The 25,032-nt window shown below is 47.2% G+C and overlaps 2 protein-coding genes and 1 long non-coding RNA gene across 4 annotated transcripts; 2 read left to right on the top strand and 1 right to left on the bottom strand.

The window, feature by feature from the left end:
* Positions 1-521: 521 nt before the first annotated feature.
* Positions 522-8,382, bottom strand: Trim72 (tripartite motif containing 72). Of its 2 annotated transcripts, NM_001077675.1 has the most exons (7): positions 8,302-8,382; positions 7,472-7,868; positions 4,413-4,508; positions 4,099-4,329; positions 3,642-3,664; positions 2,714-2,832; positions 522-1,903 (listed from the first exon to the last, which is right to left on the bottom strand). In NM_001077675.1, exons 2-7 carry the CDS (start codon positions 7,859-7,861, stop codon positions 1,329-1,331), a joined length of 1,434 nt encoding a protein of 477 aa, NP_001071143.1. In that variant the 5' UTR covers positions 7,862-7,868; positions 8,302-8,382; the 3' UTR covers positions 522-1,328. The 2 variants fall into 2 exon arrangements, with proteins under 2 accessions (NP_001071143.1, XP_038941232.1); XM_039085304.2 differs by lacking the exons at positions 7,472-7,868; positions 8,302-8,382 and adding an exon at positions 5,460-5,601.
* LOC120099938 (uncharacterized) lies at positions 5,653-10,170 on the top strand. The gene is made up of 2 exons (XR_005499476.2): positions 5,653-6,054; positions 9,898-10,170. It is a non-coding gene; the product is annotated as an uncharacterized LOC120099938 (long non-coding RNA).
* A 9,012-nt stretch (positions 10,171-19,182) lies between these two features.
* Pycard (PYD and CARD domain containing) lies at positions 19,183-20,478 on the top strand. The gene is made up of 3 exons (NM_172322.2): positions 19,183-19,632; positions 19,863-19,919; positions 20,142-20,478. The coding sequence occupies exons 1-3, from the start codon at positions 19,362-19,364 to the stop codon at positions 20,393-20,395; spliced, it is 582 nt and encodes a 193-aa protein (NP_758825.2). The 5' UTR covers positions 19,183-19,361; the 3' UTR covers positions 20,396-20,478.
* Positions 20,479-25,032: the final 4,554 nt, after the last annotated feature.

Raw genomic sequence — 25,032 nt, 5'->3', positions numbered from 1 at the left:
AGACCAGCCTGGGTTACAGAGCAAGTTCCAAGAAGACAGGAAGAGGTCAGATCGGGAGGCCCACAGAAAGCCTTGTGTGCTACCAGCAGCAGGACCCACAGAAAGACAGTGTTAAGCTCTTCCTCTTGGTGAGAAACATGGAGGATTTCCTCGATGTCCAAACAAAAACATTCTAGAAGCAATGAGAAAGAATAAGTTCTTTTCTTCCCTTTCCACTCCTTGGTCAGGCAGATTTTCAGTGTTAGTTGAGCCAGGCAATGTAATCAGACTTACAGCCCCTTGTGTAGGCTATCAGCATGAGTGCTCTCAGTGTGATCCCAAGATGACCGCCACTTCAGCTCACTTGGGAACTCGTCAGAATCAACTGTCTTCGCTGAGCATGACAGCATACACCTGTAACCACAACACTCCAGGGGCCGAACTGAATCAGGAATTTGAAGCCAACTTGGGGCACAAAGTGAATTCTATGCCAGCTTGAGCTGCATAGCAAGACCTTGTCTCCAAAGACAGACAGACAGACATCGAGATAGAGAGGGATCTTTTTATTTTATTTTCTTAACGTGTATCAGTGTTTTGCCTGCGCGTGTATCTGTGCACTACAAATGCCCACAGAGGCTGGAAGAGGCCATCGATTCACTGTGATTGGAGAGTTACGAGCCACAGTGTTGCTGCTGAAGCTCAGAGCTCTGCAAGAGCAAGTGCTCCCGACACCTGTCCCTCCCCGGCTTCAAGAAGCCCTCTCTGACCCCCTCCCCTACCTACGACATCAGAAACACAGTCACTGCTGTTTGTGACAGAGTCCTGCTGGCTTTCAATTTGCCATCCCCCTGCCTCAGCCCCTAGATGCTGGGATTACAGTCATGCACCCACACCCTCAGGATTACTGGGGGCTTTGAAAAGGCAGTTAGAGGCAAACACTAACTGAAAACCTCGCAGGCATGGGGAATCTGCAACCTTAAAGAGGGGGCCTTCAGGAGTGGATTGCAGGGCTGAAGTTCCACAGACTTCCCAAGATCCTCTACTAAATCCTTTCCAAATCCTATCCTCTTCCCGGCTTCCCTAAACCTCAGCTTCCTCCTGGAACACTTGGCCCAAACTCAGATTTCCCCCCTGACCTGAATAATCTTCCTTCTTCACAGACCTTAATCCTCTCTCCCCTATGCTTCCCAACCTGTGTACTTCCCTGAACCCTAGAAGACAAACATCCCCTCCCCATCTACCGCCAGCCTAGTCTGTCCGCCCCAACCAGACCAATCCAGGCCTAACAAAGGTGACCTAATTGATCCCACGGCCTTCAGGACCAGGCCTCCCTCCTAGTCGGCAGAAGCTCAGGCCTGCTCACTGTCTGGCCCCACGAGCAACAGCGGCTGAGAATTCTTGCCCTTGTCGTGCCAGCACACGTCAAACATGGGGTACACCGGCCCAGGCAGACGCTCATGAAAAGAAAAGAGCGGTGTAAGCGCGTCGGTGTTGCTTGCATCATAGAAAGTCAGGACGCCATCTGCAAAGCTTAGGTAGAGGCCAATGCGCGCTGGTGGCCTCTCTGGGGTGCGCAGTGCCCGTGGCTCCTTGGCCTCCACGTGTGCCTCCAGGATCTTGCCATCGCGCAGGCCGAGCAACCACAGCCCCTGTGAGGGCACCGCGTGCAGGCGGCCACGACGGGAAGCGTCAGCCGCCATCACACCCAGGGCCCAGCGTGGCTTGTCGCCCACCTCCACCTCCCAGTAGTGCTCCCCCTGTGACAGCAGCTGCTTCGCCACTACCGCTACCGTCTTGTCGAACTGGCACGTGTCTTCTCCTGCTGGCGGCGCCTTCTGCTCCGAGCACTCCACTCGGCGACCAGAGGCGGACACCACCAGGCTCGGGTGCGCAGAGCTGGGGTCAAAAGTCAGTTCCTCCAACTCTGTCAAACAGACAATGGTCAGGCTAGTCCTTCTATCAAAGGACCTCTCCACATGCACAGCGTTTGCTTAGCTGCACAGTGAAGCAAGTGGTGGGCAGGCTTGGGAGATACCAATGAGTGATATTTTCTGAGGCCCCCAAAAGGCCCAACCAAGATCCAGAACAGGAGCCAGGAAGCCCGGTTCTGTCTGTCTTGATGTAGTCTCTGGGTCTTAAGAGTTTTCTCTTGAATAAACTAGACTTCTTGTCATCCCCCCCCTTCAGGGCCAAAGGCCATAAAGACTGAACAGTGTGTGTGTGTGTGTGTGTGTGTGTGTGTGTGTGTGTGTGTGTGTGTGTGTGTGTGTCTTGTGGGCAGGCACCCAGAAATGTTAGCTCTTAGGAGAGGAGACTGAGCCCTTGGCCCCCAGTCACAGGCTCCCAGAGGCAGTGTCAGACGTAGTTTTGTCTCCAGGGTTCCACGAACTCTACAGAACCTCAGCCTCCAGCCAACAGGGACCATTATATTATCTCTATGGTCAGAGTCAAGAACTGGCCAAGGATCACACAGGCCGAGGCCCACACCCAGCCACAGCAGGGGACCCCTGAGGTCAGCTGGGTGCTTTCCATGTCCTTCACCCACTGTAAACCCCAGGCCCTCAAAGGTCCTTCTCCAAGCACAGGTTAGGGGGCTACAAGGAAGGACCCCAGCAGCAAAGAGTATCTTCTTCTTTGGCTTTCTGAGGCAGGCTGGGAGGCCTCTCCCTGTGTTTTGGGTCTCCCACCAATCCCACAGTTATACAAACCAAGAGCCACCCACCCTTCTCAGTACCTGGCATCAGAGCCCGGAACATCTTCTTCCACACCTGGAATTTGAAGTCATCTGAGATGACAGGCAGCTGGATATCTAGCCTTGCTGGGGGTGGTGACTCTGACAGAATCTTCTGCAGCCTGGGGTGGAGAGGTGATGCTGAGGGGCAGGAAGAATTACTGCAGACACTCGAGGACACGGGGCGTTGCAGAGGGAGGGCTTTCAGGACTTCTTCACATCACACCCTCGCCTTAAACTCACTTGGGAATATGGAAAAGCTCTAGAAATGGATGAAGGCGGTAGTTGTACAGCGTGAGTGTTGTACAGGGCAGGTGTTGTACAGGGCGGGTGTTGTACAGGGTGGGTGTTGTACAGGGCGGATGTTGTACAGCGTGAGTGTTGTACAGGGTGGTTGTTGTACGGGGTGGGTGTTGTACGGGGCGGGTGTTGTACGGGTCGGGTGTTGTACAGGGTGGGTGTTGTACAGCATGACTGTGTGCAACACCGTAGATGATAAATGCACAGCTTGAGCTAGGCATGGTGCAGCATGCCAATAATCCTCGAATGTGAGAGGCTAAGATCAGAGAACACTAGTTCCAGGGCTGCCCGCATGGTGAGCTTGAGGCCAGCCTGCACTTTGCAGTGTTATCCCCCAGTCCATACTTCTGGCTCCAGCTCCAATGTCCATTCTCCTGGAAAGTCTCCTTCAGCAATCCCTTTCCCTCCCAGTAGTCTTGAAATGATACCTGTGACCTATTCCACATCTGAGGCACCGTGACACCAGTATATGAGGTTTTGGGGTAAGCACTTAGGCTGTTTCATGTCTGTGTTCAACACAAAGTGCACAGAAGTGGTTGTGAGAAATGACTGAAAAGCACCCTGTGAGCAGAGGGTATCCCTGGAAAAGCAGGACAAGCAAGTTCAGTGGAAGAAAGGGCCAGTTGCTCACCTGCTGGTCACCAGGCAGAATTTCTGGAGAAAGAGAAAATGAGAATGAGGATAAAGCAGGGAGAGAGGACTCTGGGGAGTTCTAACGATGAGTGTGGGGTCAGAAAGATGAGAAAAGCCAAATGAAACCCAGGACTCAATGTCACCCTTGGAGACCTTGGATGTTCTCATGTGAACAGAAACAGGTGCCCTTCCTTATCCCAGAGACATATATCCACCTGTTAGAAAACTGTCCCCATAGACACACAAGCCTATAACATTATGACATGAATGGTGCCATGGACACACTCATGCACCATCTAATCTGAACCACAGTTCAGAGTCCCAAGCCTGATATGAAGTCCTAGCTTGTCCCTTCGCTGTTATACACTTCACGGTCCCCATGTGACAGTGGGATGAGGCCTCTCGGGGCTGAGCCACGGCCAGGAGGCAGGGAGGGGAGGTTCTTGAGTGCTCACCATGAGGAATTCTGTCTGTGGCTTGTCAGCCACCTCCTCCAGCACCTTCTCCATCTGCCTCAGTTGCTCCAGGTAAGAGTTCAGGCTTGACAGCTCCCGCCGCAAGGCAACCCCTGCCTCACCTCGAACCCTTTCTGCTTCACGGTCCAAAGAACTTTCTAGGGCAGCCAGGAACATCCGCATCTTCCCCAGCTGCTCCCCAACAGCTCCCCGGAACTGACGCACGGTCTCCTGAGGTGGGAATGAGAGGACTCCTGCGTAGGGATCCTCAGCCTGGACTGCAGTCCCAGGACTCTGTCCCTCTAGCCCCTCACCTCCACCTCCACCAGCTGATGCTCCAGGACTGCTACACTCTTCTCCTTGCGCATGCATGCCTCCTGCAGCTGGGCCTTCTGTTGTGGAAGCTGTGTCTATGGGGAAAGTCAAGAGAGGATCGTAATGACACCCCCATGCCATCTGTTCTTTCCCCTCCATGTTAGCTCCTTCTCCAGCCCTCTGCCTGTCCCCTATCCACTTACTTACCTCTGGGTCTGGCCATACTTCATCCTAGTACTTTTTGCCTTTGGTGTTCTATTTTTATTTTAAATTTTATTTGTATGAGTACACTGTACTTCATACACACCGGAAGAGGACATCTGATCCCATTACAGATGGTTGTGAACTCAGGACCTCTGGAAGAGCAGTCAGTGCTCTTAACTGCTAAGCCATCTCTCCAGCCCGATGTTCTATTTTTTTTAACTTCCCACTGGCCTTAATTTCTCCAGCATCACCTGCAAGCACTTAACCCCAGTATAGGTCCTTGCAAGGATCACAAACACAAGATCACCACCAGACTGCAAAGTATAGCACGTGGCACACAACAGGCTTCCAGAAATGAGTGAAGGGTGAATGAAAAAAGAAAGGACGCTAGCTAGCCATGATAGTCCATGTCTGCAACCCCAACTCTCAGGAGGCTGAGGCAGGAGAATCACAAATTTGAGGTCCAGCCTGAGCTACATAACAATACCTAAGACCTTGTCTCAGAAGAGAAGAAGGAAGAGAGAGGAAGGAAAATGAGGGGGAGGAAGAAGCAGAGAAGGAGTGGGGAGGAGGGGGAGGAGGAAAAAGGGGAGGAGGAAGAAGGAGAGGGAGTATAATCTTCCCTTCCTGTGTTTCACCCCTTACTTAAAAATGCAGCCATAGTCAGCTGGTGCCCTAGCCAGCCCTTTCCAGGCCTATGGGCTCCGAGGACAGAAAATCTAGTGTACACACCCACTAGGGACCAGCTAAGCCTTCTGTGAGCTGTCTAGGGACCACTGGAGTGCAAGCATGGGAGAGCTTCTAACAGTAGGTCCCTGCCGTGGTTACCCCTGCCTTCTTACCACCACTGCTCTTCTTAGCCTCCTCTTCCTCCTCTGCAGAATGGGACAGTAACACCCCCACTTCAACCAGATGACACCTCCTGCTCCCCTGGGGAAACTGATGACGCAAGGTGGTGTTTGTTGAGGAATAGCAGCCCAGAGGAAACCACAGGGCTGAACCAAAGACTACTGGCTAGCTGCCAGATCAATCTCTTCCTCAGATGGTCTTCCTTGAGGCATCCACATCTGTTGTCAGTGAGGATAGCCTGGTTGCTCCAGGTGCTTGTGATCAGAGGTTCAGAGGACTCAGGGCTGAGCCATGGCAAACAAGCACCATCAGAAGGTATTAGGGTGTCTGACTACCCCAAGAAGTTCAAGCTTGAAGCTAGCTCCACTCCCGAGGGCTTTTGACACATCCTGGGAGATGAGGGAACCTGGGCCACTGGATGCCATCAACCTCACCACCAAGCCGGTTGCCTCCTACTTCGAGGACTACACAGTGTCAAACCCATAGCGACCATGGCGCAGGACATGGGTGTACAGGGATGTGCAGCACAGCTTCAAAAGGCAGTGCGGGCCCCAGTACCCAGGAACTTGCCCAACCACACTGAGTCTGGTAAGTGGGTTCCTGACCCAACCCTCTAGCCTGTCAAAGCTCCAGAGCTCCTCCTGTCTCCACCCCAGCCCCACCTTGGGCTCTTTTCTGGGGTCTCCTTTTTCAGACCTCCTAAGGCTTAAGGCTAAGCTGATGCAGATCCCTGAGACTGGAGCTCCATGTCTGTCCCTTATGTTTCCAGAAGCCTGAGAGACTTCTATTTTACAGGTTAAATATAGTTCACAGACAAAAATGAGTAAGGTTGGGGTTGGGGATTTAGCTCAGTGGTAGAGCGCTTGCCTAGGAAGCGCAAGGCCCTGGGTTCGGTCCAGCTCCGGAAAAAAAAAAGAAAAAAGAAAAAAAAATGAGTAAGGTTAGATAGAGTTCAGGGGTTAGCAAAGAGGAACTGGGCTGGGAGGTCTCCTAACAGCAGACTCACAGCCAGGACTGAACTGAACTAAGGAGGGCACAGGAAGGAGGGTTGTGAGGCAAGGCCCCAGAACGTTTGGGAATTGGTACCAAAGAAGAGTGACGACTAGGTGCTGAGAAAGCAGTGCCTATGAGGCAGCAGAACACAATAGCAACAGCTTCACTGGGCTGGGGAAGGGCCACTCCTTACCTCCAGACCCCACTTCCTCCCCCCACCTCTGCCCCTGCTGCTAGGGGTTTTTTTTCCCCCATAGACCGTCCTGGGCTGGGTAGACACCTATCTGCTATATCTACATGCACATGACTTGGGATATACATGATTTTAGGAGTCTGTGTACTTGGTGTATATCCATTTGACGACAATTGGATTTTTTTCCTGGTGCAACTTCAGGATAACACAATTGTGTAAGGGCTGTATTCTAGTTCAAACTATAATAATAGCTTAGGCTGGAATCTTGGTGCTACCTACCCATGGTGAGCTTTGGCCAGGAATGCCTCACCCTTCCCACTGCCCTTGAAAACTTCAGGCTTGCACAAGTTTAGTAGTTTCAGGAATGAGTGGGCCTCTGTCATTCATCAGTGCGAAGCTGGACTGCCGGCCTCTGGGACTCCTGGGCAAGCCTTTAACTTTCTGTCTGCTAGTCTCACCGTGCAAACATGCCAGCCTAGCAGTTCACCCAAGAATGTGTGGGTAGTTTCCCAGCCCCAATATGCCAGACACACCACGGTTTGGTCAGACCCGGCTCTGGCATGTTCAGGCTTGCTGGAGGATTGCAGCCAAGCAAGCTAGCTAGCTACTCTATAGGCAGCTTCCAGCTGGTTCCTGTGAGCTCTGCTCTGCAGATGCTACATGCGGCCTTTGGACCCATCTTCTGGCTGCCTAGCTCCCCCACTCTCCTTAGCAACCTAGAGCCCATCCTCCAAAGCTCATAACATAAGTCAACTCGCTTCCCAAGGTCAGACCCTTGCTGTAATCAGCAGTCCCACCCAGCCTTCACTGGTCCAGCACCTTGAGACGTGCATGGGCTTCTGCGGCAGGCAGAAGACGGTGACCACGGTGTGAACCGAGAGAGGCACACACACCACACACAAGTGTGCGGTCCTGCTCGCAGTAGATGCTCAGTGGATCCAGGTGTTCCTCGCAGTGGCCTTGGGGCACTTGTGCCAAACCCTCCACAAGGCGTGCCAACTGGAGGTTAGTGCTTAGCGCCTGTGGCCGAGTAGATGCCTGACAACAGGGACAGGCAACCGTGCCATCGTCGGCAGGCTCCCCTGCCACACGGATCAGGCAGGCACGGCAGAAACTGTGGCCACACTCAGCGGTCACTGGTGCATCGAACAGCTGCAAGCACAGCGGGCAAGACAGTTCCTGGCGCAAAAGGCCTGGTGCAGTCGACATGGTGAGCCTGGGAAGAGGAGTCCCATCAGACAAACTCAAAGACAAGAATTCCAGTTCAGTCCTATGCGGGATCTGTGTCCCAGCAGCCAGAGCTCCATCCTATAACTACCTCACATCCCATAGTGGAAGAGACTCTGGTTATGGTCAAATGGTAAAGAGGATGTGGTCTCATCCCAAAGTGAGTGTATATTGCCATTCTCAGCCCAGATAGAAGCAAATGTGACCCAACGGGGCATTTATCAACCCCGGTTTCTAAACACTACCCAATTCCACCCACTCCTTGCTACTGACTTAGCCCAGGCTTCAGCCTGTGACCTAGGTCTGGGCCTTCGTTCCTCTGGAATTATCTAGAATCCCCTCCCCAATTGACCTTCCACTGACCTCTCTCTAGCATACCTAACCCTCTCTTTCCCCCTTATCTCCAGGCCCATAGGACTTACAGGTCTGGTGGGAAAACTTAGGCCAGAAAAGATTTCCAGGAGGACCAGTCAGGAACAGGCTTAACAGCAGGGTGACCGGAGTTATGTCCAGAGACAAGCAAGAAGCAAGCAGCAGGCTCAATGCAAGGGCAGGGACTCAGGGCCAGATGGCAGTGGGTGGACGTAACAGGTGACATGCACATAGTGGACAGACCCTCCCAGATAGTTCAATGGCCCAAGAACTATATTTAGCTGTCCTATCCACTCCCTCCCACCACTTTCTGGAAACTGTTCTAAATGTGGAGTGTGAGTAGTCAGCAGGAACATGTCCATGTCTAGGCCACCTGGCCGCGCCTGTCCTGGTCCTTTCCTCAGGCCATGGTAGAATTTAGAGTCAGTGGACAAACAGGGCTGCCTCTTCAAGCACTTCTATGCTGGCCTGCCTTCCTCCTTGATGCTATTAGTTAACCTATTCATTTCCTAAGTTGACCACTTACCAAAGCCACACTGGCAGTGTTAACCCCACCTGTGGGAAGGCAGGACCTCCTTCCTCTATAACTAAGGTGAGGGTATTTTTCCTCTATTTTCTAGCATAGGCCCTGGAACAAAGTATCCCCTCCCCCAAACACTTGGAGAATGCAAGAAAGGTAGTTAAATGAATGAACTGAGCCTACAGCTCAAAACTGGACTTGCCCTCCCTGGGCACACCAGACTTTCTTATATGCTTATCTTTCAATTGGCAATATCAATTTTAATCAGAATAAAAATCAAAGTCTTCCTTATGACCTACAATTTATACCCATCTGGCCCCATTCATTGCTCTGACCTGTGCCTCACCCTTTCCCCCTGGTCCTTGGAGGACTTTGTCCTTGCCACTCTGTCTAGAACATTCTTGCAATCCCAGATATTGCATAGCTCTTTTCCTTCTCTCCTCAGATCACTTCTCAGCGTCAAGCTTCCAGTGATGCCTTTTCAGACTCCTAGATCTTTTTCTTAAACCCTGAGTGTCACAGAGCTGCTTACAGTAACAAGACAGATACACAACATTCCGTCACATCTTTAAATTTTAAGTACCAAGCTAAAGAAATGGCTCAATGGTTAAGAGGCATTGTCTACTCCTCCAGAGTACCTTAGGTCTGTCCCCCAAGCTGCTCACAACCATCTACAACTCCAGCTCCAGACAACCTGTTATTTCCTCTTCTGACCTCTGTGGATACTAGGCACACAAGTGGTACATAAACACACATGCATACACCCAAACATATAAATAATTTTAAGGCATTTTTTAAAAAATGCAATTGAAGCAAGAGGTTGGTGTGGAGTGACTTATGCCTGAGAAGCTGAGGCAAGAGGAGAGAGTCCCAGCTGCTGGCACAGAGTGACGTGTAGATTATGTGGTGTGGCCTAGAGGCACTGTGGAGCCTTGTGGGATTTAGAAACCTCACCTGGGGCTCCCACTGAAGAAGGCTGACTCCGGGCCATGTGCAGAGGCCAGGTGGGTGGAGGTTGCAGGAAGGCGATGTGCCCCAGCCTCCCCACTGGTTGTGCACAGGTTTCTTCGGTGTCCAGACACTGCACAAGGTCATCTGCTTAAACTGAATTGTTTTTTTCACCCAGAAAATGAAATACACAGCCTCCAGCGACTGGATGAAAACACACAATAACTCCTTTCTCTCAAGGAGAGTTTCAAGAGACTTCAGCTTGGGTTGCCCAAGTCATTTGACTGGAAGATTTGTCTATGTGCACTAAAGGAGAATCTGGCCCTACTGTGTGTACCTGGACCTTTTGGGTTTGACTCTTGATTTGCTTTTTTGGGTGTTCACTGGCCTGAGGACTGCTGTGTGTGGTGGCTGTAAATAAATGGAGCTTGACTTCAAAAAAAAAAAAAAAGAGTCCAAAGCCAGCCTTGGATACATGAGAACCTGAGAAGTGGGGGGAGGGGAGAATATATATATGAGAGTGCTATTGGGGGAGGGTGCACACTTTTAATCCCAGCACTCAGGAAGCAGAAGCAGGCAGGTCTTTGAGTTCAAGGCCAGCCTGGTCTATAGAGTGAGTTTCAGGACAACCAGAGCTACCCAGAAAAATCTCCGTCCTGAAAAACAAAACAAACTCTGTGTGTGTGTGTGTGTGTGTGTGTGTGTGTGTGTGTGTGTGTGTGTGTGTGTGTGTGTGTGTAAGTCAGCTCTGGGAGTCACCTGTATTCCTGCAGGAAGGAAGGCCACAAGCTCCTGGACACAGAAAGCTGTGTATAAATAAGCGAATGAAGTAAAGCTAGGCTATTTGGGGAGTTTTGGTTTTTAACTTTCAGTTTTGGTTCCTTTTAGTTGTTGTTGTATTTTGTTTAGCTCTTTGAGAAAATGAGTCATGCAGCCCAAGCTGGCCTCAAACTCGCTGTATACAAGAAAGTTGCTTTGAACTCCTGGTCTTCCTGCCTCCAACACCTAAGTGCTAGGATCTCATGTATACACTACCATGCCCAGACTTAAAGCAAATACGTTCTCTTATGGATACATTGTATTGTATGCCCTACAATAGCTCTCTGGAGAGCCGGAGACGGCTCAAAGGTTAAGAGCGCTTGCTGCTCTTGCAGTGGAGCCAAGTTTGGTTCCCAGCACCCCCATGGTGGCTCCCAGCCATCCCTGACTGCAGTTTCATGTGATTCAACACACTTCTCTGACCTCTGAAGGCAGGCATACATATGACATGCATACATAGACTCAGGCAAGACACCCATACACAGCCATACACATAAACTAGAATAAACAAATCTAAAAGTAGAAAAGGAATAGCCCTCTAGGTCCTCAACTCCAACATGACATGCAAAAAAGGAAAAAACAATCTTGCCAAGAAAGCAGGGAGGCACAACAACATGGAGACAGTGAGATGGGTCAGTAGTTAGAGCATGAGTTCTTTCAAAGGGTCCAAACTCAATTTCTGGTACTCACATCCAATGGGTCACAACTACTGACAACTCCATCTCCTGCTCTCTTCTGACCTCTATGGGCACCTGCATGCATATGCACACACGCATGCACAAATGCACAGACGGGCACGGACGGGCACAGAGAGAGAGAGAGAGAGAGAGAGACAGAGACAGAGACAGAGACAGACAGAGAGACAGACACAAACAGAGACAGAGAGAGACAGAGACAGACAAACAGACACAGACAGAGACAGGACAGAGAGACAGAGACAGACAGAGACTCTAAAGGAAGGTACCACACCCAATATACTTCCTATCTGCTGCATAAATCATGTCCTATTTATGTAGGAAGAACTCTGTCGGGCTGGAGAGATGGTCAGCGGTTGGGAGTATTGACTGCTCTTCCAGAGGTCCTGAGTTCGATTCCCGGCAACCACATGGTGGCTTAGAACCATCTGTAGTCTGATCCGATGCCCTCTTCTGGTGTGTCTGAAGACAGCTACAATGTACTCACATACATAAAATAAATAAATAAATCTTTAAAAAAAAAAAAAGGAAGAACTCTGTCATTCAGAACATACTAGAGACTGCAAGCATCTTAAATATTTAAGTGAGGGTTTCCAATGTTTATGTGCTACCCATGCTTTATGTAAAGCTACAATTCTGTGTATGAGATACGTAATCCACTGCAAGGTATTCAGGAATTGATCTTGTGAAGCCCCATGACCATAGCCTATGCAAAGAACTGATTTCTAGGGCAGGGAGGGGGGAGAGTCAAATAAAATCTATAAAAATATTCATGCAAAAGGAAAAAAGTCTCCCTCTTCATATTTTTGTATGTGTCCATATACGATTTATGTGGTAAATGAAGAAACCTAGTGTCCCACAAGTCATGTACTTTCAGCAGAAATATTTGATAAGTATAATTTTAAATTTTCTTAGATTGTGTGTGTGTGTGTGTGTGTGTGTGTGTGTGTGTGTGTGTGTGTGTGTGTTGCCTGCATAGATGCATTGCACTATGTGCATGCTTGGTACCCACAGAAGTCAAAAGGCATCAGATCCCCTGGACCAGACGTTACAGACAGCTGGGTGCTGGGAACTGAACTAGGGCCCTTTGCAAGAGCAGCCAGGGTCCTCGCTCCATAGCTCCTCCATAATTACAACTAGATGGCATTTCTCATCGATTCACCCCAAAGCCCAGTCTATGTGGCATTTCACTGAAACCAAAATGAGCCCTGTAAGTTCCTATGATCCTTCTTCCAATGGACCGAGCCAGTAATTGATGTGATCTCACAGACCATAATTTCTCCTCAGGGAATGCAAGTTCAAGTCTGTTAAGGTAATATTGATACATAATTTAACTTGTTTTCCTTTTTGTGGTACCACATAAAGACCAGGGCCGTAAACATATCACAGTCTCAGTGTGCAGCCAGAGCTGGCCTGGAACTTAGGATCTGCTGTCCCTACATTGCATGCACTAGGATTATGACCATGACTGCTTTGTCCTTTCTAAGATATCAGTATATGGTGCCAAGGCTGGCTTTGAATTCATCATCCTACTTCAGCTCCCTGCCAGTAGCTGTGACTACAGATGAGCCCCATCTGACAGCCTTGGGTCTCCCCTAAGTCCCCCATCTCTGCTTCCTCATTCTGAGTAACAGTTATCACCATCTAACATAGAGCACATTTGACTTGCTTTGTCTTCTGCTAGAATATAAATGTTGTTCCATGCTTGTCTCTGGCTTAGGATAAAGTACATGGCACATTCTGATGATCAATTATTTCCAAAAAGGAACAGTCACGGACACTCTCATTTGTCCTCTCAGATTTCATCAGTTTTGCTCAGCCTTGAGTTGGCTTTACTTCCCTCCCTCAACTGTTCTTGCCCAGTCCAGAGATTCTGTTTTAAATTCCGCTTCTCTTCAGAGGCTCTGTCTCAAGTCTGGTGTTGGTACTTCAAGCTCCTTTGGAGTTAGTGTTCTCTCTCAGGAGACTCAAGAATCAGGGGACTTTTATTTCTCCTACTCTTCATTAGCTCCAAGTGTCTACCTACTTCGATGATGTTGATCAGAGTAGGCCTGATGTTTGTAACAGGAAGGGTGTGGAGCAAATGTGTATTTGGAGCTGACCGCTGAAGCCACAAGCAGTTTCATTTAAGTTCAAAAACTAACGTGTAAAATTTTTACCTCATCTAGAGCTTCCATCATTCTCAAGTTGAGGCTACAGATTCTAGATTTGATCCATCCATAAGTATTCATATTCAAAAGTAACAAAGACAGACTAGGTTTCTTATTTGACCCATGAAAAAGGCATTGTCTTAAGCAAGCTACAGTAGAAAACACAAGAAGCCATGTCTAAGGGAGGAGGAGGAAGGAACCAGTGTTGTTCCTGAAGTCAAACTCTTCCAAAGGCCCTGGGGCTCAAAGGAGAGCTCCCAATTTGTATCAAGGGAAAGTCTCGCAACAGCCAGAGTGGTAAGTCCCATGAATGGCTCATACTTGGGACCCTCGCTCCTCTCAGGAAGCTGAGGCAGGAAAACAGCCACAAGTTTGAGGCTTGTCTAGACCTCAAAGTGAGATGCCATCTGGGTGTAGTGACACACCCTTAATTCCAGCACGTGAGAGGCAGAAGTAGGTAGATATTTGTGAACTTGAAGCCAACATGGTCTACATGAGTTTCAGGACAGGCTACCTAGGGCTACAGTACATGCTACCATGAAGAATAAAGAGGAGAGCATGTAAGGATTTAGGAAGTGCTATCTGCCACTACATTCAAATCTGGACTCCACCATCTCACAGTATGGCCTGGCACAAGTCAGTCAGCCTGGGTTTTCTCACATTCTCTCCCAGGAAACTGAAGAGCCCAGGGAACTTTTATTTCCCCTACTCTCCATTGTCTCTAAAATGGGGATTACATGTTGTAATAAACACTAAGATTTTTATGAAGATTCAACAAGTTAGTTCTTTGGGCTTGGAGATGGGCACTCATATTTGTTCACCTAAGACCTAGGTCCAGGCTAGCCTAGTATTCTATATAGTCTTAGCTGGCCTCAAACTCAATTTCTCCATCTGCCCACTGAGGATTAAGGTGTGAGCCACATTTGACAAACACACAGAACACGTTGAGCAAATGCTAGATACTGATAGTTTTACAATTATTACCACTAATTTTTCCAGTGAACCCTCCCAGCAAGCTTGTGAGATCATAAACATCCCAGCCCACAGACTGGAAAACTAAGGCTGAGATTCTATGTACCAGCTCTGTCCTACCCCACTTCACAGTCTCTAACTTTTTTAGGTCATGTACCTGACCCCACTGTCCCTGCATGTGCCTTAGAAAACAAAGGAGATGCAGAGGAAGTTGAGGAACTGGCCCAGTGTTCTGGAAATATTAGAAATATGTATTCTTGCCAGGCATAGTGGCACATTCTTTGAATCTCAGCACTTGGGAGGCAGATAGTCTACAGAGCTATCTCCAGGACAGTCAAGCACTGAGAAACTTCTATCAAAAAACAAACAAGGGTTGGGGATTTAGGTCAGTGGTAGAGCGCTTGCCTAGCAAGCGCAAGGCCCTGAGTTCGGTCCCCAGCTCCGAAAAAAAGAAAAAAGAAAAAAAAAAAAAAAAAAACCAAACAAACAAACAGGGCCTGGAGAGATGGCTCAGTGGTTAAGAGCACTGACTGCTCTTCCAGAGGTCCTGAGTTCAATCCCAGCAACCACATGGTGGCTCACAACCATCTGTAAACAGATCCGATGCCCTCTTCTGGTGTATCTGAAGACAGCTACAGTGAACTTATATATAATAAATGAATAAATAAATCTTTAAAAACAAACAAACAAACAAACAAAAAACAGTAGCCCTTCCAGCTCCAGAAGAAACAATATTGTTCAATCAATCAGTTATTTTACGGGTTTAGGGTTCATACATCCAGGAAGCATCTCCTGTTACCAGCCACTCTGGCTTAGGTCCAGCAGGAGAAGGGCAAGCCAGAACTTCTGAACCCTAGGTTCTTTTCTGTCAAAACACACCTCTCTAAGCACATCATCTAGAAATAGAAAAGAGCATTTGGCTTCCCAGAAAGTCTAAAACCCATATATTTATCTCCCAGGTAGAAGCTACCTTAGCAGTCTCCAGGAATCAGCAGACTTTGTCTTTACCTCCTCCTTGGGGACAGTGGGCAAGACACTGACATTCTCAGAGTACTGATTGACATTGGGTCCAGACTGAGGGGTGTGACTTCCTTAATTCAGGAGGAGACAGAGAGTCTGGAAGGTAAATGTGGCTGGGACTAACATCCCTCTACTCCTGTTTTCCCAGTGTTCCATATCTTCTGAATATGCTTTGTAAGTTCTAGAGCATTTGAAATGTTCTGGCAAACACAGGGAAGTTAATTTCATCATTACACTACCATCCACAACACCCACCTTCCTAGTGGCATTTCAGAGAAGCTAAAGAAGGTATTTTCTTCCTGTATAATCATTCCAAGAAAGAGGCATTTTTTTAGGCCAGAAAAATGGAACTCAGGCATGTTAGGTGAAATCTAGGGAGTCATAGGTGACACATAGATAGAGTTCCCATCTGTGGTTTGCCAATGGTTCCCAGCATGACTTCCGAAAATGTGTTTCCCACTGGGAGGAAAAAAAATAGATACTTGTTGAGGATGCAGGAGAAATTAAACGAGATTGTGTGTTCTAAGTGCTTATAACAATAACTAGAAAAATAGTGAGATTAAAAAAATGGAAGCTAATAATAAGACAGCAATCCAAAAAGGCTTCAAATACAGCAGTGTTGCCAGACAGTGGTGGTACAGACCTTTAATCCCAGCACTCAGGGAGGCAGAAGCAGGTGGATCTCTGAGTTTCAGGCCAGCCTGGTCTACAGAGTAAGTGTCAGGTTAATCAAAGAGATACACAGAAAAATCCCATCTTAAAAAACTAAAGACCAGGGGTTGGGGATTTAGCTCAATGGTAGAGCACTTGCCTAGCAAGCGCAAGGCCCTGGGTTCGGTCCCCAGCTCCGAAAAAAAGAACCAAAAAAAACCAAAAAACGAAAAACAAAAAAAAAAAAAAAAAAAACTAAAGACCAAAAACCAAACAGTAGAACCTTAATATATCCTTTTCAAGTAAAATAGGTTTCTCCAAATTCTTCTGAGTTCATAATGTGCAGAATGATGACAGAGTCCATCCAGTAAGACATCATTTGTCCCTACTGTGGTCCAGTCTAAAACCAACATCAGGGTGATAATTCCAATCTGTGACAGCAAGGGTAACATTTCTCTCGCCCATGTCTCTTACCTTTCTGTGGCATCTTATTAAATTGCTAACACTTCCTGAAATCCCTGGTAAATATCTAAGGCATATGAGTTTGTGTAACTGGTCAGATGTCATCTGATCCAACTTGATCTCCTCTCAACCACCAGAAAGAGTCAGAAGAGTGTGAGGATCTCATTGTTCTTCAGAGGCAACACACACACACACACACACACACACACACACACACACACACACATCCTTCATGCCATTTTCTGCAGCCTCCAAGTTTCAATTAAAAGCAAAGGCCACCTTGTCCAAACAAAGGCTCAGTATATGTAGCTAGAAGCTATACAAGAGTGTGGTAGCACACAGTTGGAATCCCAGCACTTGGGAGGTCAAGGCAGAAGGAAGGTCATCTTCAACTACAAGTTTGAAACCATACTTCATAAAACCAAAATAAATAAATAATGTGGTTTCAATGCAAGCCTGAAACTCAAGATCAGTCTCTGGAATCCATGGTGAAAGAAGAGTGTTAATTCCTAAATGCTAGTCTGTAACCTCTATGCACATCAAACCACAAATACAATCATACCAAGACACAATAAAAAGAATTAAAATATATACACATGTATATTTCTATAATTCTAGGATCAGAACTCTTTGTCATTCTATAAAGGCTCCTCAAGGCTAAGTCAGTGACAAGCCCAATGCTGGGTATTAGCCAGAAGTAGTCCAGATCTGGTTTCTGCTCTCAAGTTCTCAGACTTTACAAAAAGTAAACAGACATTATAAAAACTATGGTAGAGACATGAGGAACATCATAGAGAGAAACCAGAGGGTGGAAATAGCAGGAGAAGGCAGGTTGAGAACAAAAATAAAACAAATAAATGCATGGGGCCCTAGGTTTGACCAGTTATTTTTAAAAAGACAGAAACTAAACTGCTAAGCTATCAGACAATATGCAAGGTGCTCTGGACCATTCTACCTGGGTCCACCTTCCCTTTTGTACATGGGCTAGTTTTTCCATTAAAGAGACTGTCAAAAAGCATATTAAGTGACATTTATGGAGAACTCCAGTCTAAAGGAGAGTTGAAATTACTTAGAAAGGACGACATTTGACTCTGAGGAATCTGGGGAATCCCCAAGAATAGGAAAGGGACAACATCCTTTGTGTAAGTTATAAAGATGTATTCTTTTGGCCATAATGATCTGGAAATTGTGGCAGGACCAATGAGACGCCATAAACCATGAGTCAAGGAACACTGACTATCTCACCACAATTGCTGCTGGGATACCATGCCACAAGGATGGAGACACCTTGTCACCCTGCAAACTTAATCCTCATTTTAAAGTATCAACAGGTAGAACCCTGACAGTCCTGGTGGTACACACCTTGATCCAAGCACTTGTGATGCAGAGACATGTGGATCTCTGTGTTCTAGGCCTGATCTGTAGAGTTCCAGGTCAGTCAGGGCTACATAATGGCACCCTGTCTGGAGGAAGGAGGCACCTTAAGCACCTTAAGCCAGATGTGATAGAATACACCTACTACAATTCCAACCAGTCAGTGAGGTAAGCAAAAGGGATCAGGAGTTCAAGACTAGCCTAGATTACACAACAAGACCTTATCTAAAGTAAATAAATAGGCAAGCCATTAAGTAGTGATTAGGTAGAATGCTCCTGGCATTATAACCTCACCCCCCCCCAAAAAAAAGACCCCAAGACTATGTTAAGTAGCAGTAATATGATCTAGATGATTAGATTGAGGACTCTTAAACCTGGTCTTTCAGAGGAAATAACATTTAACCTAAGGCCTAAAGACTCAAGCTTTTGTTAGAGAGGGAAGTGGTTTCAAGACTTAGGGAAGAGTATGAGCAGACTTGAAAAGGCAACTTTTCAAGAGAAACTGAGAGTCCTGTGTGGCTGGAGCTTGAAGATAAAGGTAAACTGGTAGTATAGTATAAAACAAGACTGAATCGATCAAAACTGGGGTGTACCAGTAGACCCTTCCCAGCCATGTTTAAAGCAGGTTATGAATTCTTAGAGCAGGCTCCAAGGTCATCCTAACCAGCCCGAGTAAGGAGTAGCTAGCTCTCCACTCAGGTCTCTCTTCACTTTCGTGTTTTATCTAGTGGTGATTGTCATCACACTACAAAATATTTAACTACTGGGGAACTTGGTAGGATTTCAAGAAGCCTTAGCCCTTCCAACCCAACCATCATGACCCCAGTGAGACAGAGTGACGAAAATGTTTAATAAATGTAGCTGAAAGTAAGGTGAAGACATATAGTCACACTCTTTTCATCCAAGTCTGTGGAATTCAGGGCGCTTAGTGTTCTAGCTGTTAAAACTCTAATATCCAACGGCATGTGAGAGGATCCTAAGATCTGGGGAAACGAGATTCAGGGCATCTAGATTTCCAAGATTCTAAGCTTCTATGCTCCAAGAAACAACAGAAACAGCAACAGCTGGTTTACAAAAAAGCTCTATTTGAGCCTCTCAGAAACTCAGGACCTGCCGGAGTAACAATTTAGCTCCACCCTCTGTCCCCACCCGACATCCTCTGCCGACCCAACTCCACTTTCGGCAGCCTAGAAAAAAAGCCAAATTTGAAAGTCTTGGGGCGGAAACCAAAACTAGCTCGCTGGGGAAAGAACAGGCGCTGTAAGTGGAAGAGGGTGGAGTCCTGGCACGCCCATTGGCCTAAGCAGATGACTTCCTGGTCTTGAAGGGCTGGCAGCAGGCAGGCTGCAGCAGGCGAGCTGCAGCAGGCGAGCTGCAGCAGGCGAGCTGCAGCAGGCGAGCTGCAGCAGGCGAGCTGCAGCAGGCGAGCTGCAGCAGGCGAGCTGCAGCAGGCTAGCAGCGGCAAGAGTAAAAGGTGACCGCGGCTGCCCACCTGAGCCATGGGGCGGGCACGAGATGCCATCCTGGACGCTCTTGAAAACTTGACAGCGGATGAGTTTAAAAAGTTCAAGATGAAGCTGCTGACAGCGCCAGTGCGGGAAGGCTATGGGCGCATCCCACGGGGGGCCCTGCTGCAGATGGACCCCATAGACCTCACTGATAAACTCGTCAGCTACTATCTGGAGGGGTATGGCTTGGAGCTCACAATGACTGTGCTTAGAGACATGGGCATACAGGAGCTGGCTGAGCAGCTGCAAAAGATTATGGAAGGTGAGTGTGTCCCCTTATTTGTCTACCCTCAACTTCCTGCACACCACCAGAGGCTTGCCTCTTTGGCACTTAACTTTCTGTTCCTCTTGCCATACTGGGGGAAAAAAAAAAAAAAAACTTCCCTTCGTAGACTTCAATTTAGCACCCTGGGTGGAGTGGGAGTCAACCCCGAAAGACTGTTGAAAAAGGGAAAAGAACCATCTGGCATTTTTTTTTTCCTTTTTTTGCAGAGTCTGGAGCTGTGGCTACTGCAACCAGTGTCCCTGCTCAGGGCACAGCCAGAACAGGTGAGGCCTCCCCACCCTACCACACCCTTGCACAGCCTATCTATTGTGCCTAGTTGGGAGGCAGACTGGACTAATGACCCTGCCTGCCTTCCTACTACCCACACGTTTTTAGAAGAATGTACTTTGTCTAGGTAGTCATGGTGGGTGGTTTGCCTTGATTCTCCAGCCCTATTTAGTAAATTTTGAAGCAGTATTAAATATCATTATCACTTCCACCCTCAGAACATTTTGTGGACCAACACAGGCAAGCACTCATTGCCAGGGTCACAGAAGTTGATGGTTTGCTGGATGCTCTGTATGGCAATGTGCTGACTGAAGGACAGTACCAGGCAGTTCGTGCAGAGACCACCAACCAAAACAAGATGAGGAAGCTCTTTAGCTTTGCTCCAGCCTGGAACCTGACCTGCAAGAACTTGTTCCTTGAGGCCTTGAGGCAAACACAGCCCTACTTGGTGACAGACCTGGAACAGAGCTGAGGTATCTTTTCCAGCTACACATCTAGCTCCTGGTTTTGTATACAAAATTTTCTAAAAACAAGTTTGTATTTGTGTTTTCTCGACTCTCGGATGTCTGTGCTGAGCTAAGCTACATTTCCAAAGGCCACATGGGCTAAGGGGTGTGGCTCAGTGGTAGACCATATGCCTAACAGGCGCAGATCAGTCTCTAACACCAAAATTCCAGACTCAAGTTCTTGCTTCACTGTCCCAGACCAAAGGTTTCTCAAATGATTCCTGGTTTCCCCATTTGGGAGTTTTTTCCCCATATTACCCGAAAAGTCTACCTTTGAGTACACATTATCCAGGTCAAGTTAAAAAATGAGAGGAGGGGTTGGGGATTTAGGTCAGTGGTAGAGCGCTTACCTAGCAAGCGCAAGGCCCTGGGTTCGGTCCCCAGCTCCGAAAAAAAAGAAAAAAAATGAGAGGAAATGGGAGTCAGGTAATGGAGGTGGCACACCTTTAATTCCAGCACTCAGGAAACAGAGACCTTTGTAAGTTCCAGGACAACCAAGGGTATGCAAAGAAACCCTGTTTCAAAATTAGGTATGTATGTATATAGGTAGGTAGGTAGGTAGGTAGGTAGGTAGGTAGGTAGGTAGGTAGGAAGGAAGGAAGGAAGGAAGGAAGGAAGGAAGGAAGGAAGGAAGGAAGGAAGGAAGGAAGGAAGGAAGGAAGGAAGGTAGGTAGGTAAAGGTTAAGAAAGAAAAGCATCTAGAAACAAACCAGTTCATAGAAGACTTTGTTGTGTGGGGACTCCAAGCTGTCTAGATGAGGCTGGCCTCTAACTTTAGAGATCTGCCCACCTCTGCCTCCTGAGTCCTGAGATTAAAGGCATGCATCACCATGCCCAGCCCCAGCCTTTTTTTTTTATTTTTTTTAATTATACAAATGGATCGGGATGGGAGGCTGTGCATGCAGTGCCCACTGAAGCCAGAAGAGGGCGGCACCAGATTCCCTGGAACAGGAGTTCCAGGCTAAGCCTCCACATGATGCTGGGAATTTAACATGGGTTTCCCCTGGAAAGAGCAGTCATTACTCAATTACAGAATCATCTCTCCAACACCAAGGGCTTACCCTTTTTTAAAGAAATTAAGATTGTATCGTATGAATATGAATATAGGTGCATGTTTACACAGAAGTTTGAAGACAAACTCGGGAGTCAGTTCTCCATTTTTTACCTTAAGGTAGGGAGTTCCTCTTTCTGCTGCATACTAACTGTCTGGGCTGTGAGCTTCAGAGCCATTCTGTTTCTGACCCTCATCTGTACTCTGAGGTCTCTCAGCAGTGTTGGGATTAACAGGTATTGCCATCATTCAGGGGACAGGAGACAGAGGCAGGGTGCAGACATGGAAGAGAAGCCCTCTACAATTGAGTTCATCCCCAGCCCAGTAGCTACTCTTGCAAGTGTTATTTATGGTGGTCCTACCTATGGAGTCAAGGTCTCATTACTCCTACACCCTTCTAGCTTAAGTAGGGCTGGGATCAAAGGCTAAGGCTACCATGGCCAACAAGTTCATGTGAAATTTTATTAGTGATTGAAGAGGATAAAAAAAGGTCTTTTATTGGTATGTCCAGTCTATTAAAAGGGTCCTTTTTGAAAATATAGTGGCAAGTTTACTTTGTCTTAGAGATAATGAGACTGTTCTCTGAGCCAATGGGTGTGCCTTAGAACAGGCCGAGATAAGCAGACTAAGGCTTTCCAGAGTTGTACTCCCAAGTGTTTACCACTGGTCTATGTGGAAAAGTGTATATAGGAAAGAAGATGGGGTTAGATGGGGCTTAAGGATCAAGCTTGAAGATAGGTGTCATAAGAATCTGTTGGTTACTTAGGTCCTTAGTCTAGAAGCAGGGAGGTCAGATCAGAGGCCTGTTACAGCTAAGAGGCTTTAGAATAGAGCAGCCTGGGGAGTGAAGGTAGTAGGTGTTTGGTATTCTGGGCCTCCTTGGTACCTCTACCTCTCCTGTGAAAATAGTGTAATTATGGAAAAGGTCGAAAATGGGCTGGGCATGGTGGTGCCTACCTTGAATCTCAGATTAAAGCTCCCAGAACAATTCTACGTTGTAAACTCCAGTAATTCAAACATAGTAGAAACCGAGGTACCCAAGGTTACACTTTTAACCTCCACATACAAGTCCTGGTGTGCATGCCCACCCACCCCACACACACACAAAAAGGGACTTCCCTCTCTCCCTTTGTATTTTTTTCCTTGGTGAACTCGGTTCTAAGAAGTCTTGGATTTCTGGCCTTAGAGTAACTTAAAGAGTAGAAAATGGAAAGGATACAAGTTCAAACTCTAGCTTCTTATTAGCAATGATGAAAACTATGTCAGCGTCCTTCCACAAAGTGAGAAAAACAAGACCTAGTCCATCACTTAACAGCACTGGGACATGCACATTAGTGTCAACTCTTTCCAACAGGGCATCCAATTGCATCTGGGTACCTGGGATGCCTGCCACTCCTGTATCAGCTACACGAAAGACCATCTAAAAGCACCTTCCAATCCTAGTTAGCTAAAGCTAATCCACAGAACAGCCCTACACATCTCCAGTGCCCAAAGCTAGAATTCTGCAGTTTTGGTTTCTTTAAAAAACAGAAATATTTTAAGAATGTGCTGTCATTTTAATCCCAGGGATGTTGGACTGCTTTGAACTATTCAAAGTCACCTGACCACATGATTTGCCTTGAGCTCTAGCAGAAGCATGATTTTGCCACCTATAGATAATTTCTGCAATTGTGTAGCATTTAAAATTCTGAGAACTTTTCAAACGGTACATAAATGCTAGGGCCCCTGAGAGGCATGGCTGGTGGTTGTTCAAGGGGGGCTGTTTGCAGTTTGTTAATAACCATGGTCAAAAAAGAAGCTGGATTGAGGGATTTTGCTATTATTTCTTCCCCCTCTTTCTCTATCCAGTGTTAGAGGGCAGGGGTGGGGTGGGGTCAGGATAAACCCACAAAGTATTGAGAACCAGCTACAGGAAACACTACAAGCAAGAATGACCACTGTTCAGATCAAAGAGCCCTGCCCAAAGCCACAAGCAGCTGCCTGTAGGTACTGGACAAACTGACAAAACTACTCAAAGCTACATTGTCACCAGCATTCCTAACCCCCACTGGAGTCACTCAGAAACTTCCAACATCATAGCTCATGCCAACCTCTTAATGATGCTCCAATCTCCTGACAAAATTAAAATTTACAAAGGAAAAAAATCAAACATATTTGCCTTTTTTCGGGGTGGGTGGAGGGGTCCTTGAGACAGTCTCACTATATAGTCCAGGCTAGCTCAACTCAAAGGCCTAGTTACCTCTGCATGAGTGCTAAGACTGATATTGTGCTAAGACACCATGCTGCCAGGCATGTTTTTGAGGACTCACTACATCAGTGATTTTCTCATGTCTCCCACCCAAGTCCTAGTTATACATGGGTATCATGAAAAATGAAATTGCCTTTTCAAACCTTCTATTCAAGCTTAAATTTTGAACAATAAAAGCCAGCCCGAGGGGGTTGGGGATTTGGCTCAGTGGTAGAGCGCTTGCCTAGCAACCGCAAGGCCCTGGGTTTGGTCCCCAGCTCCGGGGGGGGGGGGGGGAGCCACCCCAAGCTAGGCTTATGCTAGTTATAAAAACCCATATATAGGGCTGGGCCTCTATGTGCCATTTATCCTTATGCCATAATCTCAGCAATTGGGAGGCAGAGGCCTGGTCTACAGTGTTTCAGGACAACCTGAGCTTCAGAATGAGAGACAGTCTTAAGTATGGGGTTGGACAGATAGCTGCAATTATGAGCACTTGCTGTTCTCAAGGATCCAGATTCCGCTCCCAGCACCCACCTATCAGCTCACAACCATTCATAGGGACACACGTGATACACACATATATCCATGAAGACAAAACACCCATAGCTCACAAAATATGTAAATCTAAAGAAAGGGAGGCAGCTGTACTGACAAGGAGACCATATAGTGAGAGGAAGCAGGAAGTACATGCTCAGGCAGGTACCTCAGTTTGGTCCCTAGAACCCACATCAAGCAGCTCAAAACTACCTGTAACTCAAGCTCCAAGGTGATCCAAAGCCTCAGGCCACATACATGCACACATCCCTAGATATACTATATACACATAATTAAAAACAGTAAGGATAAATCACAGGAAGAAAGGTCAGGCAGAAAATGTATGCCTGGGTCATCTCTGAAAAATCCAATGCCTCTTTTCTGTTAATTGGTTCCATTATCTGGGGCTGGAGAGATGGCTCAGTGGTTAAGAACACTGACTGTTCTTTCAGAGGTCCTGAGTTCAATTCCCAGCAACCACATGGTAGCTCACAACCATCTGTAATGAGATCTGATGCCCTCCTTCTGCTGCGTATGAAGAGAGTGACAGTGTACTTATATAATAAATAAGTCTTAGAAGAAAAAGAAAAACTGTTTAAGAGTTCCATTATCTGTGATGAACACCATGATCAAGTGACTTCTGGAGGAAGGGCCTATCTGGTCTACGAATGCTACTCACTCCATCATGAGAAAGTCAGGATAGGAGCCTGGAAAAAGAACTGAAGCAGTGATCAAGGTCATTCTCAGCTACAGCTGGAGGCCAGCCTGGGATAAATGAAACCCACATT

This window comes from Rattus norvegicus, chromosome 1, assembly GCF_036323735.1.
Source record: "Rattus norvegicus strain BN/NHsdMcwi chromosome 1, GRCr8, whole genome shotgun sequence".
NCBI classification, from domain to species: domain Eukaryota; kingdom Metazoa; phylum Chordata; class Mammalia; order Rodentia; family Muridae; genus Rattus; species Rattus norvegicus.
The sequence above is the reverse complement of the archived record's forward strand: the minus strand, read 5'-3'. Positions and strand labels throughout refer to the sequence as shown.

What these genes read in the sequence shown, in the direction of transcription:
- Trim72 (NM_001077675.1), bottom strand. Translation starts at nt 7,861, where the DNA reads ATGTCGACTGCACCAGGCCTTTTGCGCCAGGAACTGTCTTGCCCGCTG. An exon ending in ATCAGCTGGTGGAGGTGGAG is followed by an intron (nt 4,330 to 4,412) that starts GTGAGGGGCTAG and finishes TTCCCACCTCAG; the next exon opens with GAGACCGTGCGTCAGTTCCG. An exon ending in GTTCCGGGCTCTGATGCCAG is followed by an intron (nt 1,904 to 2,713) that starts GTACTGAGAAGG and finishes TCTGTTTGACAG; the next exon opens with AGTTGGAGGAACTGACTTTT.
- Pycard (NM_172322.2), top strand. Translation starts at nt 19,362, where the DNA reads ATGGGGCGGGCACGAGATGCCATCCTGGACGCTCTTGAAAACTTGACA. An exon ending in GCTGCAAAAGATTATGGAAG is followed by an intron (nt 19,633 to 19,862) that starts GTGAGTGTGTCC and finishes CTTTTTTTGCAG; the next exon opens with AGTCTGGAGCTGTGGCTACT. An exon ending in TCAGGGCACAGCCAGAACAG is followed by an intron (nt 19,920 to 20,141) that starts GTGAGGCCTCCC and finishes TTCCACCCTCAG; the next exon opens with AACATTTTGTGGACCAACAC.